Source organism: Labrus mixtus, chromosome 15 (assembly GCF_963584025.1).
Source record: "Labrus mixtus chromosome 15, fLabMix1.1, whole genome shotgun sequence".
Lineage (NCBI taxonomy): Eukaryota > Metazoa > Chordata > Actinopteri > Labriformes > Labridae > Labrus > Labrus mixtus.
The window spans coordinates 17,053,389-17,066,820 of record NC_083626.1 but is presented as its reverse complement, the minus strand read 5'-3'; the positions used below and the strand labels follow the sequence as shown (position 1 = coordinate 17,066,820).

At 37.0% G+C, this 13,432-nt stretch overlaps 2 protein-coding genes and 1 long non-coding RNA gene across 4 annotated transcripts in view; 1 reads left to right on the top strand and 2 right to left on the bottom strand.

Annotated features, from left to right (window-relative positions):
• Positions 1-9,275, bottom strand: part of LOC132989314 (deoxynucleoside triphosphate triphosphohydrolase SAMHD1-like) — a 67,240-nt gene extending 57,965 nt beyond the window's left edge. The window contains exons 1-3 of the mRNA XM_061056864.1: positions 9,020-9,275; positions 8,864-8,902; positions 8,731-8,743 (exon numbers count right to left, since the gene is read on the bottom strand). Of these exons, the coding sequence (XP_060912847.1) occupies positions 8,731-8,743; positions 8,864-8,902; positions 9,020-9,039 (72 nt within the window). The 5' untranslated portion in view covers positions 9,040-9,275. The remainder of the gene's footprint in view (positions 1-8,730; positions 8,744-8,863; positions 8,903-9,019) is intronic.
• The window catches only part of LOC132989317 (deoxynucleoside triphosphate triphosphohydrolase SAMHD1-like), a 30,728-nt gene that overhangs the window by 4,976 nt on the left and 12,320 nt on the right, over positions 1-13,432 (bottom strand). Inside the window, exons 2-3 of one of the 2 annotated variants that reach the window (XM_061056867.1) lie at positions 6,033-6,482; positions 444-544 (exon numbers count right to left, since the gene is read on the bottom strand). In XM_061056867.1, coding sequence (XP_060912850.1) covers positions 444-544; positions 6,033-6,272 — 341 coding nt within the window. In that variant the 5' untranslated portion in view covers positions 6,273-6,482. Of the gene's footprint in view, positions 1-443; positions 545-6,032; positions 6,519-13,432 lie in introns of those variants that run through there. The other variant, XM_061056868.1, reaches the window with a different exon arrangement.
• LOC132989321 (uncharacterized) overlaps positions 274-13,432 on the top strand; it is a 24,427-nt gene continuing 11,268 nt past the window's right edge. Inside the window, exon 1 of the long non-coding RNA XR_009675906.1 lies at positions 274-405. This is a non-coding gene — a long non-coding RNA (uncharacterized LOC132989321). The remainder of the gene's footprint in view (positions 406-13,432) is intronic.

The window sequence follows — 13,432 nt, the reverse complement described above, 5'->3', positions numbered from 1 at the left end:
AACTGTGTGACATTTCATGAAATGCTGATTTAGATTAAGCATCATGTGTTTGGATAACCTTTGATTTCTACAAGGATGACTCTACATGGACATTTGCTCTTCCTCTGTTTAGGTTGATTGTGTTAAACTGCTTATCTCCTACAACAGGAGCTTCAATATTGTTGTTTCCTCTTTGACATGTATAAAAGGAAGTTTCTTCTTCCTGCAACTTCTTGTACGAATAAAACCTCACAAAGATGATTGGGGTTTTAGTCTTTGTTCGTATTCTCACGGGGGAAATATTTCCGTTACCGTAGAGACAGATTAAGGCAATGTGAAGAAAATAGGTGTATAGAGGGAAACTGAATTTACTGTTGAGTGCTGTATCATTTTAAAATAAATCAGGAGAATAATGCATTGTTCAGGGTTAAGAATTATTTTACAGCACTTCATTAAAACCTGACCTGGCCAAGTAGTCAAACTTGTCCACATCAACGCCGTTTCTTTTGTTGGACACAATTTCGTAGAGGAAGGACTTTTCTTCTTTACGCCCTTTGTACGGCCACTGCAGGGATGACGACACAAAGCGAATCAGGACAAGTTTTATTGACACGTATGTTGTTGTCAATGAATTTACACTGCATAGAAAAAATATGTAGGACCATTCCTCAAAACAGAGATAAAGCTAAAATATGAACACAATAATCTATGTACAAGCAAAAGCATGACAAAATAAACAGCAGGTCCAATTTCAATTGGAGGTCTAGGCAGAAGAAAAACTTTTTTTCACAATTAAAAAAAAGGACTCTTCTTGTCCGCCTTCATACTGAGGAGATGTTACAAAATAGTGACATTAGTGACATTGCTGTTGAGGACACAGACTTATTTATGCACAGATTGTGTGAACTTGCCTTTTCTTTCTTTTTTTTTAACTTTCTTTATTGCTTTTACATATAAAAATATTTCCATTTAGTAATGTTCGTACAGAATGTGTATTTTTTTCCGAACTTGCCTTTTCTACAGCAATCATCTCCAGAATGATTTTCACAGCTTCAAGGTTCAGTTTGTATTCCTCCATCATCTGTTGTTCAAGCTTACTCTGTTCCTGTAATATTTACAGTTAGGGATGTAAAGATTAATCGTGATAAATCGATTCAAAGGTGTAAAGATTCACATCAGTACTCTGAAAAATGAATCGCAATAATATCGTGAGCATCAGCAGCTGTAGAGCAAAATTTTTAAATTAAGGACGCACCACCCTCTTTTAAGCATTTTAGCTTCCCCAAGACAGAAAATGAAAGATGTGAGAAGATAACAGAGGAGACAAAAACTGTGTGTAAATATTGCAAGAAGACAGAGAACTACACAAATAGCACAACCAATATTTGCAGAGTAGATCTCAAAACGTGTGTATGTAAGAAACACTTTAAATGTCAGAGTTCCTCAAGTTCCTCAGAATTTGATGAGTGACTTCATGTCAGCCAATTTTCTGTTGACATATACTGTATACAACATCCTAACAGTCTTTATCAGGGTTATTAAACTAGCTGAACTTAACCCAGATATAATACTAAGCACGAGAGTTTTTTGGAAGGTGATACTGCAACTCCGTTTTCTCTCTAAGGGTTTTTTCACACCTGGGTAGTTTGGAAAAGTTGTTCTGAAACCATAGCCCGGTTTGTTCATACATATGTGAACACAGCAATCACACTCTTTTAGCTCAACTTTTTAAATCTATTTAAAAAAATTTATTGAATTGTGCACTATGTGCTCTTTTTTTGGCTATCCTTGCTCTTTTCTGCCCGTTGTGGGATGAATAAAGTTTTATCTTCTCTTATCTTATATTCATACAGTATCTTACCCGACTTCTGAAAAACATAATGAGGTGAACTTGCCTCCTGCTCTTTAGATTCCTGTCCAGCAATCTTCTCCTGAATTAATTTCACATCTTCAGGTTTCAGTTCGTGTTTCTCCATCATCTCTTGTTCAAGCTCACTCTGTTCCTGTAATATTTACAGTTAGGGATGTAAAGATTAATTGTAAAATCGTAATAAATCGATTCAAAGGTGTCAAGATTCACATCAGTACTCTGAAAAATGAATCGCAATAATATCGTGAGCGTCAGCAGCTGTAGAGCAAGATTTTGAAATTAAGGACGCACCACCCTCTTTTAAATCGGAGGTGTGGAAGCATTTTAGCTTCCCCAAGACAGAAAATGAAAGATGTGAGAAGATAACAGACGAGACAAAAACTGTGTGTAAATATTGCAAGAAGACAGAAAACTACACAAATAGCACAACCAATATTTGCAGAGTAGATCTCAAAACGTGTATATGTAAGAAACACTTTAAATGTCAGAGTTCCTCAAGTTCCTCAGAATTTGATGAGTGACTTAATGTCAGCCAATTTTCTGTTGACATATACTGTATACAACATCCTAACAGTCTTTATCAGGGTTATTAAACTAGATGAACTTAACCCAGATATAATACTAAGCACAAGAGTTTTTTGGAAGGTGATACTGCAACTCCGTTTTCTCTCTAAGGGTTTTTTCACACCTGGGTAGTTTGGAAAAGTTGTTCTGAAACCATAGCCCGGTTTGTTCATACATATGTGAACACAGCAATCACACTCTTTTAGCTCAACTTTTTAAATCTATTTTACATTTTTTATTGAATTGTGCACTGTGAGCTCTTTTTTTGGCTATCCTTGCTCTTTGCTGCCCGTTGTGGGTTGAATAAAGTTTTATCTTCTCTTATCTTATATTCATACAGTATCTTACCCGACTTCTGAAAAACATAATGAGGTGAACTTGCCTTCTTGTCTCCAGCAATCTTCTCCTGAATGAATTTCACATCTTCAGGTTTCAGTTCGAATTTCTCCATCATCTCTTGCTCAAGCTTACTCTGTTCCTGTAATATTTACAGTTAGGGATGTAAAGATTAATTGTAAAATCGTGATAAGTCGATTCAAAGGTGTCAAGATTCACATCAGTACTCTGAAAAATGAATCGCAATAATATTGTGAGCGTCAGCAGCTGTAGAGCAAGATTTTGAAATTGAGGACGCACCACCCTCTTTTAAATCGGAGGTGTGGAAGCATTTTAGCTTCCCCAAGACAGAAAATGAAAGATGTGAGAAGATAACAGAGGAGACAAAAACTGTGTGGAAATATTGCAAGAAGACAGAGAACTACACAAATAGCACAACCAACATTTGCAGAGTAGATCTCAAAACGTGTATATGTAAGAAACACTTTAAATGTCAGAGTTCCTCAAGTTCCTCAGAATTTGATGAGTGACTTCATGTCAGCCAGTTTTCTGTTGACATATACTGTATACAACATCCTAACAGTCTTTATCAGGGTTATTAAACTAGCTGAACTTAACCCAGATATAATACTAAGCACAAGAGTTTTTTGGAAGGTGATACTGCAACTCCGTTTTCTCTCTAAGGGTTTTTTCACACCTGGGTAGTTTGGAAAAGTTGTTCTGAAACCATAGCCCGGTTTGTTCATACATATGTGAACACAGCAATCACACTCTTTTAGCTCAACTTTTTAAATCTATTTTAAATTTTTTATTGAATTGTGCACTATGTGCTCTTTTTTTGGCTATCCTTGCTCTTTTCTGCCCGTTGTGGGATGAATAAAGTTTTATCTTCTCTTATCTTATATTCATACAGTATCTTACCCGACTTCTGAAAAACATAATGAGGTGAACTTGCCTTCTTGTCTCCAGCAATCTTCTCCTGAATGAATTTCACATCTTCAGGTTTCAGTTCGAATTCCTCCATCATCTCTTGCTCAAGCTTACTCTGTTCCTGTAATATTTACAGTTAGGGATGTAAAGATTAATCGTGATAAATCGATTCAAAGGTGTCAAGATTCACATCAGTACTCTGAAAAATGAATCGCAATAATATTGTGAGCGTCAGCAGCTGTAGAGCAAGATTTTGAAATTGAGGACGCACCACCCTCTTTTAAATCGGAGGTGTGGAAGCATTTTAGCTTCCCCAAGACAGAAAATGAAAGATGTGAGAAGATAACAGAGGAGACAAAAACTGTGTGGAAATATTGCAAGAAGACAGAGAACTACACAAATAGCACAACCAACATTTGCAGAGTAGATCTCAAAACGTGTATATGTAAGAAACACTTTAAATGTCAGAGTTCCTCAAGTTCCTCAGAATTTGATGAGTGACTTCATGTCAGCCAGTTTTCTGTTGACATATACTGTATACAACATCCTAACAGTCTTTATCAGGGTTATTAAACTAGCTGAACTTAACCCAGATATAATACTAAGCACAAGAGTTTTTTGGAAGGTGATACTGCAACTCCGTTTTCTCTCTAAGGGTTTTTTCACACCTGGGTAGTTTGGAAAAGTTGTTCTGAAACCATAGCCCGGTTTGTTCATACATATGTGAACACAGCAATCACACTCTTTTAGCTCAACTTTTTAAATCTATTTTAAATTTTTTATTGAATTGTGCACTATGTGCTCTTTTTTTGGCTATCCTTGCTCTTTTCTGCCCGTTGTGGGATGAATAAAGTTTTATCTTCTCTTATCTTATATTCATACAGTATCTTACCCGACTTCTGAAAAACATAATGAGGTGAACTTGCCTTCTTGTCTCCAGCAATCTTCTCCTGAATGAATTTCACATCTTCAGGTTCCAGTTTGTATTTCTTCTTCATCTCTTGCTCAAGCTTACTCTGTTCCTGTAATATTTACAGTTAGGGATGTAAAGATTAATCGTGATAAATCGATTCAAAGGTGTCAAGATTCACATCAGTACTCTGAAAAATGAATCGCAATAATATTGTGAGCGTCAGCAGCTGTAGAGCAAGATTTTGAAATTGAGGACGCACCACCCTCTTTTAAATCGGAGGTGTGGAAGCATTTTAGCTTCCCCAAGACAGAAAATGAAAGATGTGAGAAGATAACAGACGAGACAAAAACTGTGTGTAAATATTGCAAGAAGACAGAGAACTACACAAATAGCACAACCAATATTTGCAGAGTAGATCTCAAAACGTGTATATGTAAGAAACACTTTAAATGTCAGAGTTACTCAAGTTCCTCAGAATTTGATGAGTGACTTCATGTCAGCCAATTTTCTGTTGACATATACTGTATACAACATCCTAACAGTCTTTATCAGGGTTATTAAACTAGATGAACTTAACCCAGATATAATACTAAGCACGAGAGTTTTTTGGAAGGTGATACTGCAACTCCGTTTTCTCTCTAAGGGTTTTTTCACACCTGGGTAGTTTGGAAAAGTTGTTCTGAAACCATAGCCCGGTTTGTTCATACATATGTGAACACAGCAATCACACTCTTTTAGCTCAACTTTTTAAATCTATTTTAAATTTTTTATTGAATGGTGCACTGTGAGCTCTTTTTTGGCTATCCTTGCTCTTTTCTGCCCGTTGTGGGATGAATAAAGTTTTATCTTCTCTTATCTTATATTCATACAGTATCTTATCCGACTTCTGAATAACATAATGAGGTGAACTTGCCTCCTGCTCTTTAGATTCCTGTCCAGCAATCTTCTCCTGAATTAATTTCACAGCTTCAGGGTTCAGTTCGTATTTCTCCATCTCTTGCTTAAGATCAATCGGTTTCAGCAGGTGGTTAAGACCGTCACAAGAGCCCTTTTCATGTTGCAAGACACACAGTCATAAATGTATCAACACAAGATTTAAAACATAAATACAATAATCCCACATACTTTAATTTCCCCCACATTTGCAAAGAAGATCTCAAAACTTTTATGTAAAAAAAAGATTAAATGTCAGAGTTCCTAAAGTTCCTTAGAACTTGACGAGCGACTTGATGTCAGACATGTGAACACAGCATTCACACTCTTTTGGCTCCTCAAATTTTTTTAATCTATTTTTTATTGAATTGTGCACTGTGTGCTCTTTTTTTGGCTAGCCTTGCTCTTTTCTGCCCGTTGTGGGATGAATAAAGTTTTATCTTCTCTTATCTTATATTCATACAGTATCTTATCCGACTTCTGAATAACATAATGAGGTGAACTTGCCTCCTGCTCTTTAGATTCCTGTAGAGGTCCAGCAATCATCTCCTTAATGAATCTTATGTCTTTTTCAGGGATCAGTCCATACTTCTTCATCGCTGGTTTAAGATTATTCTGTTCCACCAGGTGGTCTAGCATGTCACAAGAGCCCTTTTCATGCTGCAAGACACACAGACTCATAAATGTGTCAACACAAGATTTAAAACATAAATATAATAATCCCACATACTTTAATTTCCCCCACATCTGAAGAGTATATCTCAAACGTATGTATGTAAAAAACAACTTACAATGTCAGAGTTCCTAAAGCTCTTCAGAATTTGACGAGCGACTTAATGTCATCCAATATACTATACACTACATCCTAACAGTCTTTATCAGGGTTATTTAGCTAGCTGAACTCAACCCGATGTCAAACTGTTAAGCACAAGAGTTTTTGGGAAGGTGATAATGCAGCTCAGTTTTCTCGCCAAACGTTTTTTCACACCTGGATTGCTTGGAAAAGTTGTTCTGAAACAAAGGGGCGTTTCCCCTTTAGCCCGGTTTGTTTGGATGTCAATCACAACAATCGCAGTCTTTTGATCTAAAGTTATTGAATGGTGCACTGTGTGCTCTTTTCTGGCTATCCTTGCTCTTTGCTTCCCATTGTAGGATGAATAAAGGTTATCTTCTCTTATTGAGTGACAAAGAGACATAAACAGATCTAGAAATCCCTTCTGCTTTTAAAAGAATTACCTCTCATTAACCATGAATTCAGTTATTATCTTTGTTTGTTGTATCTAAATCCCTGAATCACCAGGATTAATGGTTAAAACAGAAACATTATTAAAATCTCATGGAGCTTCTGAACAGCTGTAACATGTCAGATAAAAAGCTGACATAATATTACCAAAGAGAACAGGGTATGGATCATTTAGCAACACAAACTACACAGTTCATTGTTATTAAATAATAGATCAACATTCTTGGAAATGTGCATAATCCCACAAACAAAAAAGAACATCCTGGATTCTGTTTCAAAAGAACAAGTCGGTGTGAAAGGTACATGTGCTTCAGTTTTGCGGTTCCTCTGTATTTAATTTGTTATATTACAACAGAAATATTAACTTCTTACCTTCCATTCCTCCTTCTTTTCCAGTACTTTGTCGAGGAACATTCCATCATACAGATGGGAAAAGGGTCCATGACCTTGAAATGGATAGATAAATACAGGCGTAATCCACTGATAGTGTACAGATGATACAGTCAGTATGTCTTAATAAACCTGTTTGAGTTGAGGACGGATTACTCCTGAATCTAAATTTGAGAATATTGCTTACAAGAAAAGACTGTTATGTGTTTGTAAATGTATGCATGGTCTGGGTGGACTGTGGAACCGAAATGCCCTCTGGGATTAATAAAGTTTTCTGAGTCTAAATATTATTTTTAAATATTCAGACCCTCCAGTTCTTATCAGAGTCCCTTTACAGACTGAGCTACCACCACTACCTCACCCCACCCTCGTATTTTTTATTTATTGATGCAGAAGCCCTTGTTTTTTTGAAAGATGGAATGGTTATTTCTAGATCATTTCACTTTCATTTTACTCTTTACATTCCAAATAATTACAATTAATAAACCAGTCATGTAATATTGAAACGGGATGCATTACTCACCCAGGTCATGACAGAGGCCAGCAATCTGAACACAAAGGACGTCTCTGTCATCGATCTTGAGTTCCGGCTGCCTTGACCTGAGAGCCTCAGCAAGTTTTCCTGCTAAGTATCCCACCCTTTTTAGACCACAGAAAATATTTTTTTAAGTCATAACGCAGTTATCACAATAGGATGCTGCTACCAAAATGAAAATATATACTTGTATAAGATCCATACTAAGACAGGCACTGTTTTCTGCCTTTTATGTGAAAACCACCATGAGTCTTAACTTATTTGGACTGAGGTCACCTGTGGGCTGAAATTTGAAAACTTGCTGACTTACCCGATCGAGTGTTCAAAGCGGTTGTGAGACGCTCCGGGGTAAACAAAGTAGACACCTCCAAGCTGCTTTATGAATCGAAGTCTCTGGAACTGAGGTGTGTCAATGATCTCGATGAGGAGTGGGTGTAACTCTATGCTACCATGGATGGGATCATTAAACACCTTGTAGAAAACAAACAAACAAAAGCTAAGAACAATGAAATGTGTAAAACAATACACCATGGAGACCAGCTCAAGTTTGCCTGAGGGCTCTGGGAGGTATAGCATAAGCATGAAATAAGCCCAAGAATAAAGCTGATGCTATAAAGAATGTTTTTTATGACTTTACCACTGGTTGGGATATTAAACATCTAGTAGAACAAAGAGAACAAAACATTGGACACTGAAAATGTCCTTTCAATACAAAGCGTGTGTTCCTCTTTCTTTTTTTTAAGTATTAAAGAAAAGGAGAATAAAGAGGGTTGGTTTGGATAGTAAAGGTGCACAAAGCTAGCTGCCCTAACCACTGGTGGGGATAATAAGCATCTAGAGAACAAAGCCCTCCCAGTTAATTAGATTTTTAATCTAGACTGATAATGGATAATACATGTACACAGGCTTAACTTTGTGGAGGCGTGTTTGTGTGTGGTTTATTCTACAAGTCATCATTGTTTGTTCTGTTTATTCTCTCTTATCTCTCCAGCAACAAAAATGTGGTGTGATGTGTGGTAAGAAGTGAAGTATTTTACCTTGGTGATCGGTCTGTAGAATTTAGAAAAAAAAGCATTAACAGTATGAACAAGTGCTGAAACTTACAACTTAAAATGATTTCTTTATAATATTGGGATATTGTAAACTTCCCAGAGATACAGAGATACTCACTTTTTTGCCTTTTTGCTCGGACTTGCCATTTTGCCCCGACTAGATAAAAGAGAAAGAAGTCAGTCATTTATTAAGTAGGCTAACCTCAGTTTTACACAAGCTAAAATGCAACATTGTTAAGTTAAACCATCAGTTTAAAATAACGATACAACTTACCAAACCAGAAAACCAACCATGAATTTAACTGACTATAACTAGAAAACCAACCTCTAAATTTTCCTCCAATCGTCCAAGTCCTTCTTTTTGTACCAACTCGTTTCCTCAGCTCCCTGTAACTTAAAGATCAAATCTATCTATATAGTTTTTAATATTTTGAAGCTGTATGATGTTGCATTTACATCAAGCTAATGTTTCTGACGATGATCTGACAAGCGGTAAATGTCATTTAAATATCTGCTTAAGGCTTCTTTTTAAATGACGCTCTGGGTTTTAAAACATCTGACATTTATATCTCTACCACACCCATGTTATTGGTCACTGCCCTCATAGTGATCCTCTTCTGTAATTGATCTGACAACCAAACATTTCAGAAAACAAAACTGAAAGTGCATCAGAATTTCTTAAGGCAAATTAACAAATCTAAACTCAATATAAAAGTGAAGAAATGAAAGGATTTTAAAACTAAAACAGTATTAGAAGTTACTTCTGAAGAAACATTTAGAATCTTGATAAAGGATAAATACTGATTTTTTTGTTGCCTATCTTATCTTGATTATCCATTTCCCATGACCCAGAAATGACATTTTTAAACCCAAAACTCCATCATCTGGTTTGTTGAAGAGGAGATTTGATTTCAGTGTTAATTGACTTCACTTTAAATGTCCTATTTCAATGCAAAAAGTATGTTCCTATTCATTTTTTGAAGGTTAGGAGAACAAATATGTTTGGTAGACAAAGTAGGCTGTCCTCATGACCTTTTCCTCTACTTGTACATAGATCTAGCCTTTACAGATTTCATGGTATGACTGAAGTTGAAGAAATAATATGATTGATTAAAAATTGTCTCTATGGTACGGATCTCATGTTATTCTGCAGAACCTTGTAAAAAATCTCTTATTCATGTTGTCCTGTCATCTTAACAGTATGTGAATACTCACTTCACTGGAATAAGTGAACTACACTACCAGGGTATTGAGATAGTATAAGCTGCACACAAGATGAAGTGAGCATGAAAACAAAACAAAAAAGATGGTAGAAAAAATGTAGGCCTTAAATTTGTTTGGAGCTAAAAAACTCCAAAATACAAAAAGCCAATATCAGCAGTCAGGAAGTACGTATTGCTGAAAGATAAAACACTTTGTTCGGCTGACAGAAAAGAACACTGGTCTCAATTATCTAGTGATCAGTGAACATCTACTGCAGTTGGGTGAACCGGTTAGAGGACAATCTAAAAATAGCTGTTATACATTCAGATAGCCTCATGATAACCTGCAACTACACTTCAAGAAGAAGAGAAGTAAAACTACAACTGAACAGTATTTTGTAGTTGTGTAATGTGATTGTTGTACCATTCATCGATCAGATATTTGAGCACCCATATTCTTATCTTAAAGTTGTATAGTGGGGGCGTCTATGTCTTGGCGGTTATGTCCCACACTCCATGTATGGTGTCTATTTGCTGCATGTCACCCCCACTCTCTCCTCCCAACATTTCCTGTCTCTCTTCAGCCTGTCTGAAAGTCTGAAATGATAGGACTCTTCAGTGCCCAAAACATTAAAAAAAATGTTTCTTTTTTTCTATAACTCATGTGATCTCTAGTTTATTTTAATGTATCTCTCCAGGCTGCCCATTTCCTTATTGGTTAGGTTTTTGTTTTCTTACTTAGCTCTAAACATTGGAGAGGAGGACTGTAACAGTTTGTGTCACTTTATGACTATAAGTCTTAAATACATCATGTCAAAAATAATAATAATAGTTTTTTGTCTCGTGGACAAGTCATGAACACAAACGCACGTTATTTTGAAAAATACATTTTTAACTATATGAAACTGAAAAGAACAAGAAGACCCTAAGCTCTTTGTAATACGTTAATGAACACAAGTTCAAGGTTGTCTTTATTATCCTTCCGAGAGGGCAATTTGTCTTGCAGTCAGCAGTAAAATAAATTAAACGCACACATACATACAGCCTCCAATCAGTATACAACATAGAATGGACAATAAATAAATAAATACAGTAGATAAGAAACCGATGAAAACAGAAGCAACACAGTCATTCAGAAAGGTAATGGCAGCAGGGACAAATGAGTTTCTCAAGGACAGGAATGTGTGCTGTTCCTGCCTAATGCTTTCCACGTAAGCGCGTGGAAGGGCAGGGAGGTCCCTCACAGAGACATACCGCCAAATATAAATAATTGCGTCAAAGTATTCTTTGTACAAATGACATTTGTACACACAAAATTCAATCGTCTGGTTTGTTGAAGAGGAGATGTGATTTCAGTCTTAATTGACTTCACTTTAAATGTCCAATTTCAATACAAAAAGTATGTTCCTATTCTTTTTTTCCTTTCAACATTTCCAGTCTCTCTTCAGCTGAACTGTCTAATAAAGGCAAAAAGGCCCAAAAACATCTTTAAGAAAAGTTTTATTGTGACTCCTTACCTGCTGAAAGTCTGAAATGATAGGACTCTACGGTGCCTCAAACATTAATAAAAGTTTTATTTTTCTCTTAAAGGGATACTTCACCCGTTGAAACATGAATCTGTATTGACATTGGGTCAAATATGTAGTAGAAATGTGAAATCAATTTTGAAGTTGGTGCCTTCTTGGCCGTGAAAAGGCAGAAAGTGTCTTTGTGGCTCATGTTGATGAAAGACACCAAATCCCAGAATGCACAGCACTGCAGGACACTCCCACTAAGGTCCTCTAGTTCAGAATCAGAAATACTTTATTAATCCCAGAGGGAAATTCGATCGATACAGTTTCTCCAAAATATACAGTATAGAAGTAGAAATAAAGTAATAAAAACATTTACAGACATATTTACTTCAACACATGAGGCCATTTCCTCAACTGATTCAGAAATTTCTTCCAGAATTGATCTTCGAAATTCCTGGCAGAAAACAGACTCTATAACCCTTTTCACACATACGGAAATCTCCTGAAAAACTAGGAGAAAAAAGGAGATTTGGCTACCCGGAGGTTCTTTAGGCTATGTGTGAACGCAAACAGCCGCATTTTTCGCTCTGACTTTACCCGGAGTTTATCCGGCCAGACCCCTAGTATTTTATCCGCAGAAAATCCGAGTGAGCTGATATCTGAACACGGCCGCATATACTCCGGAGAATTCAACTCGAACTCACCTCGAGCCAATGGGACGAGAATGACGTTTATATACAGTGACTGACCGGCTAAAGTGTCTGCCCGCGACCACTACGATCTCCGTGCATGTGATTAAACGGCTGCATTATGTTTTCTGTTCGTCAGTATGTTGTTCTCCACTCTCTTGTGGATGTTGTCATTCCATTGGATTACACATAGCATTGATATAAAGGCAAATAGTCTCATTATAAAGTCGTGCAGAGGACTCTGTTGCTACGGCCGCTACTTCCGCGTTGTTTATTTACGTCACGTCTTGCCTCGGGAAATCCCCCGAGCCCCCTCCCCTCTGACAGGGATAGTCCCCCGCTGTGAGGAGCATATATGAACGGCTAGGTCAGGAGAATCTCCGAAGAAGTCCTCCTGTGATTATGTAGATATTATCCGGAGTACATAATGTGAAAAAGGTCTGTATGTCTGTGTCCATAGGCAAACAGTGAGAGCACCGACACCGAGTGAGTTCCCACCCACTGATCTGTGATTGGTCTGTCAGACCGGCCTGTCAGCAGCAGCCGTCTCGCCGCTATATTTATATTTTTTCACCATCATCAGCTTTCTTCATAGAGCCTGTTAGCATAGCTTCCAAGCAATATGGCGGACGTTAAGTTTCGATTCTGGGAGCGAGTTCCCACCCACTGATCTGTGATTGGTCTGCAGCTTCAGTGGTCGAAAATATGAGGAACTAGCGTTGTAGTTTCACCCTGCTAACCGCAACAGCTTCCACTGGAAGCTCCTTTTTCAGACTTAGAAAAAACAAAGATTTCCCATCTCAGGGGGAAATGAGGGCGGGATGCACGACCATTCAAAAATACTACCAGGTTTCTAATGATACAAAGCTTAATGCAAATGGGTGAAGTATACTTTTAAACTTATATCACTAGTTTATTTTAATGTATCTCTCCACGCTGCCCATTCGCTCAGTCGTTAGGTGTTTTGTTTTTTTACTTAATGTTTGTTGTAAAATGTGCTCTTAGCAGCTCTAAACATTGGAGAGGAGCATTGTAAGCAGAAAGCTGAAGGTAAACAAGTTCAACCTGAAACTATTGGAATCATTAGACACCTGACAGAACACAATAAAAGAAACATTGGACACACCTGTCCTTTAAAAACAAAGAACAGCAGTAAAGAACACTCCTAGCTCTTATGTGATCAAAGTTTCCCCATAATTACATTCCTAATGATCGCCCTCACATCTCCATTGTTACAGAACAACAATCCTCCTAATGTTGGAATGAAGAAAGTTCATTCACT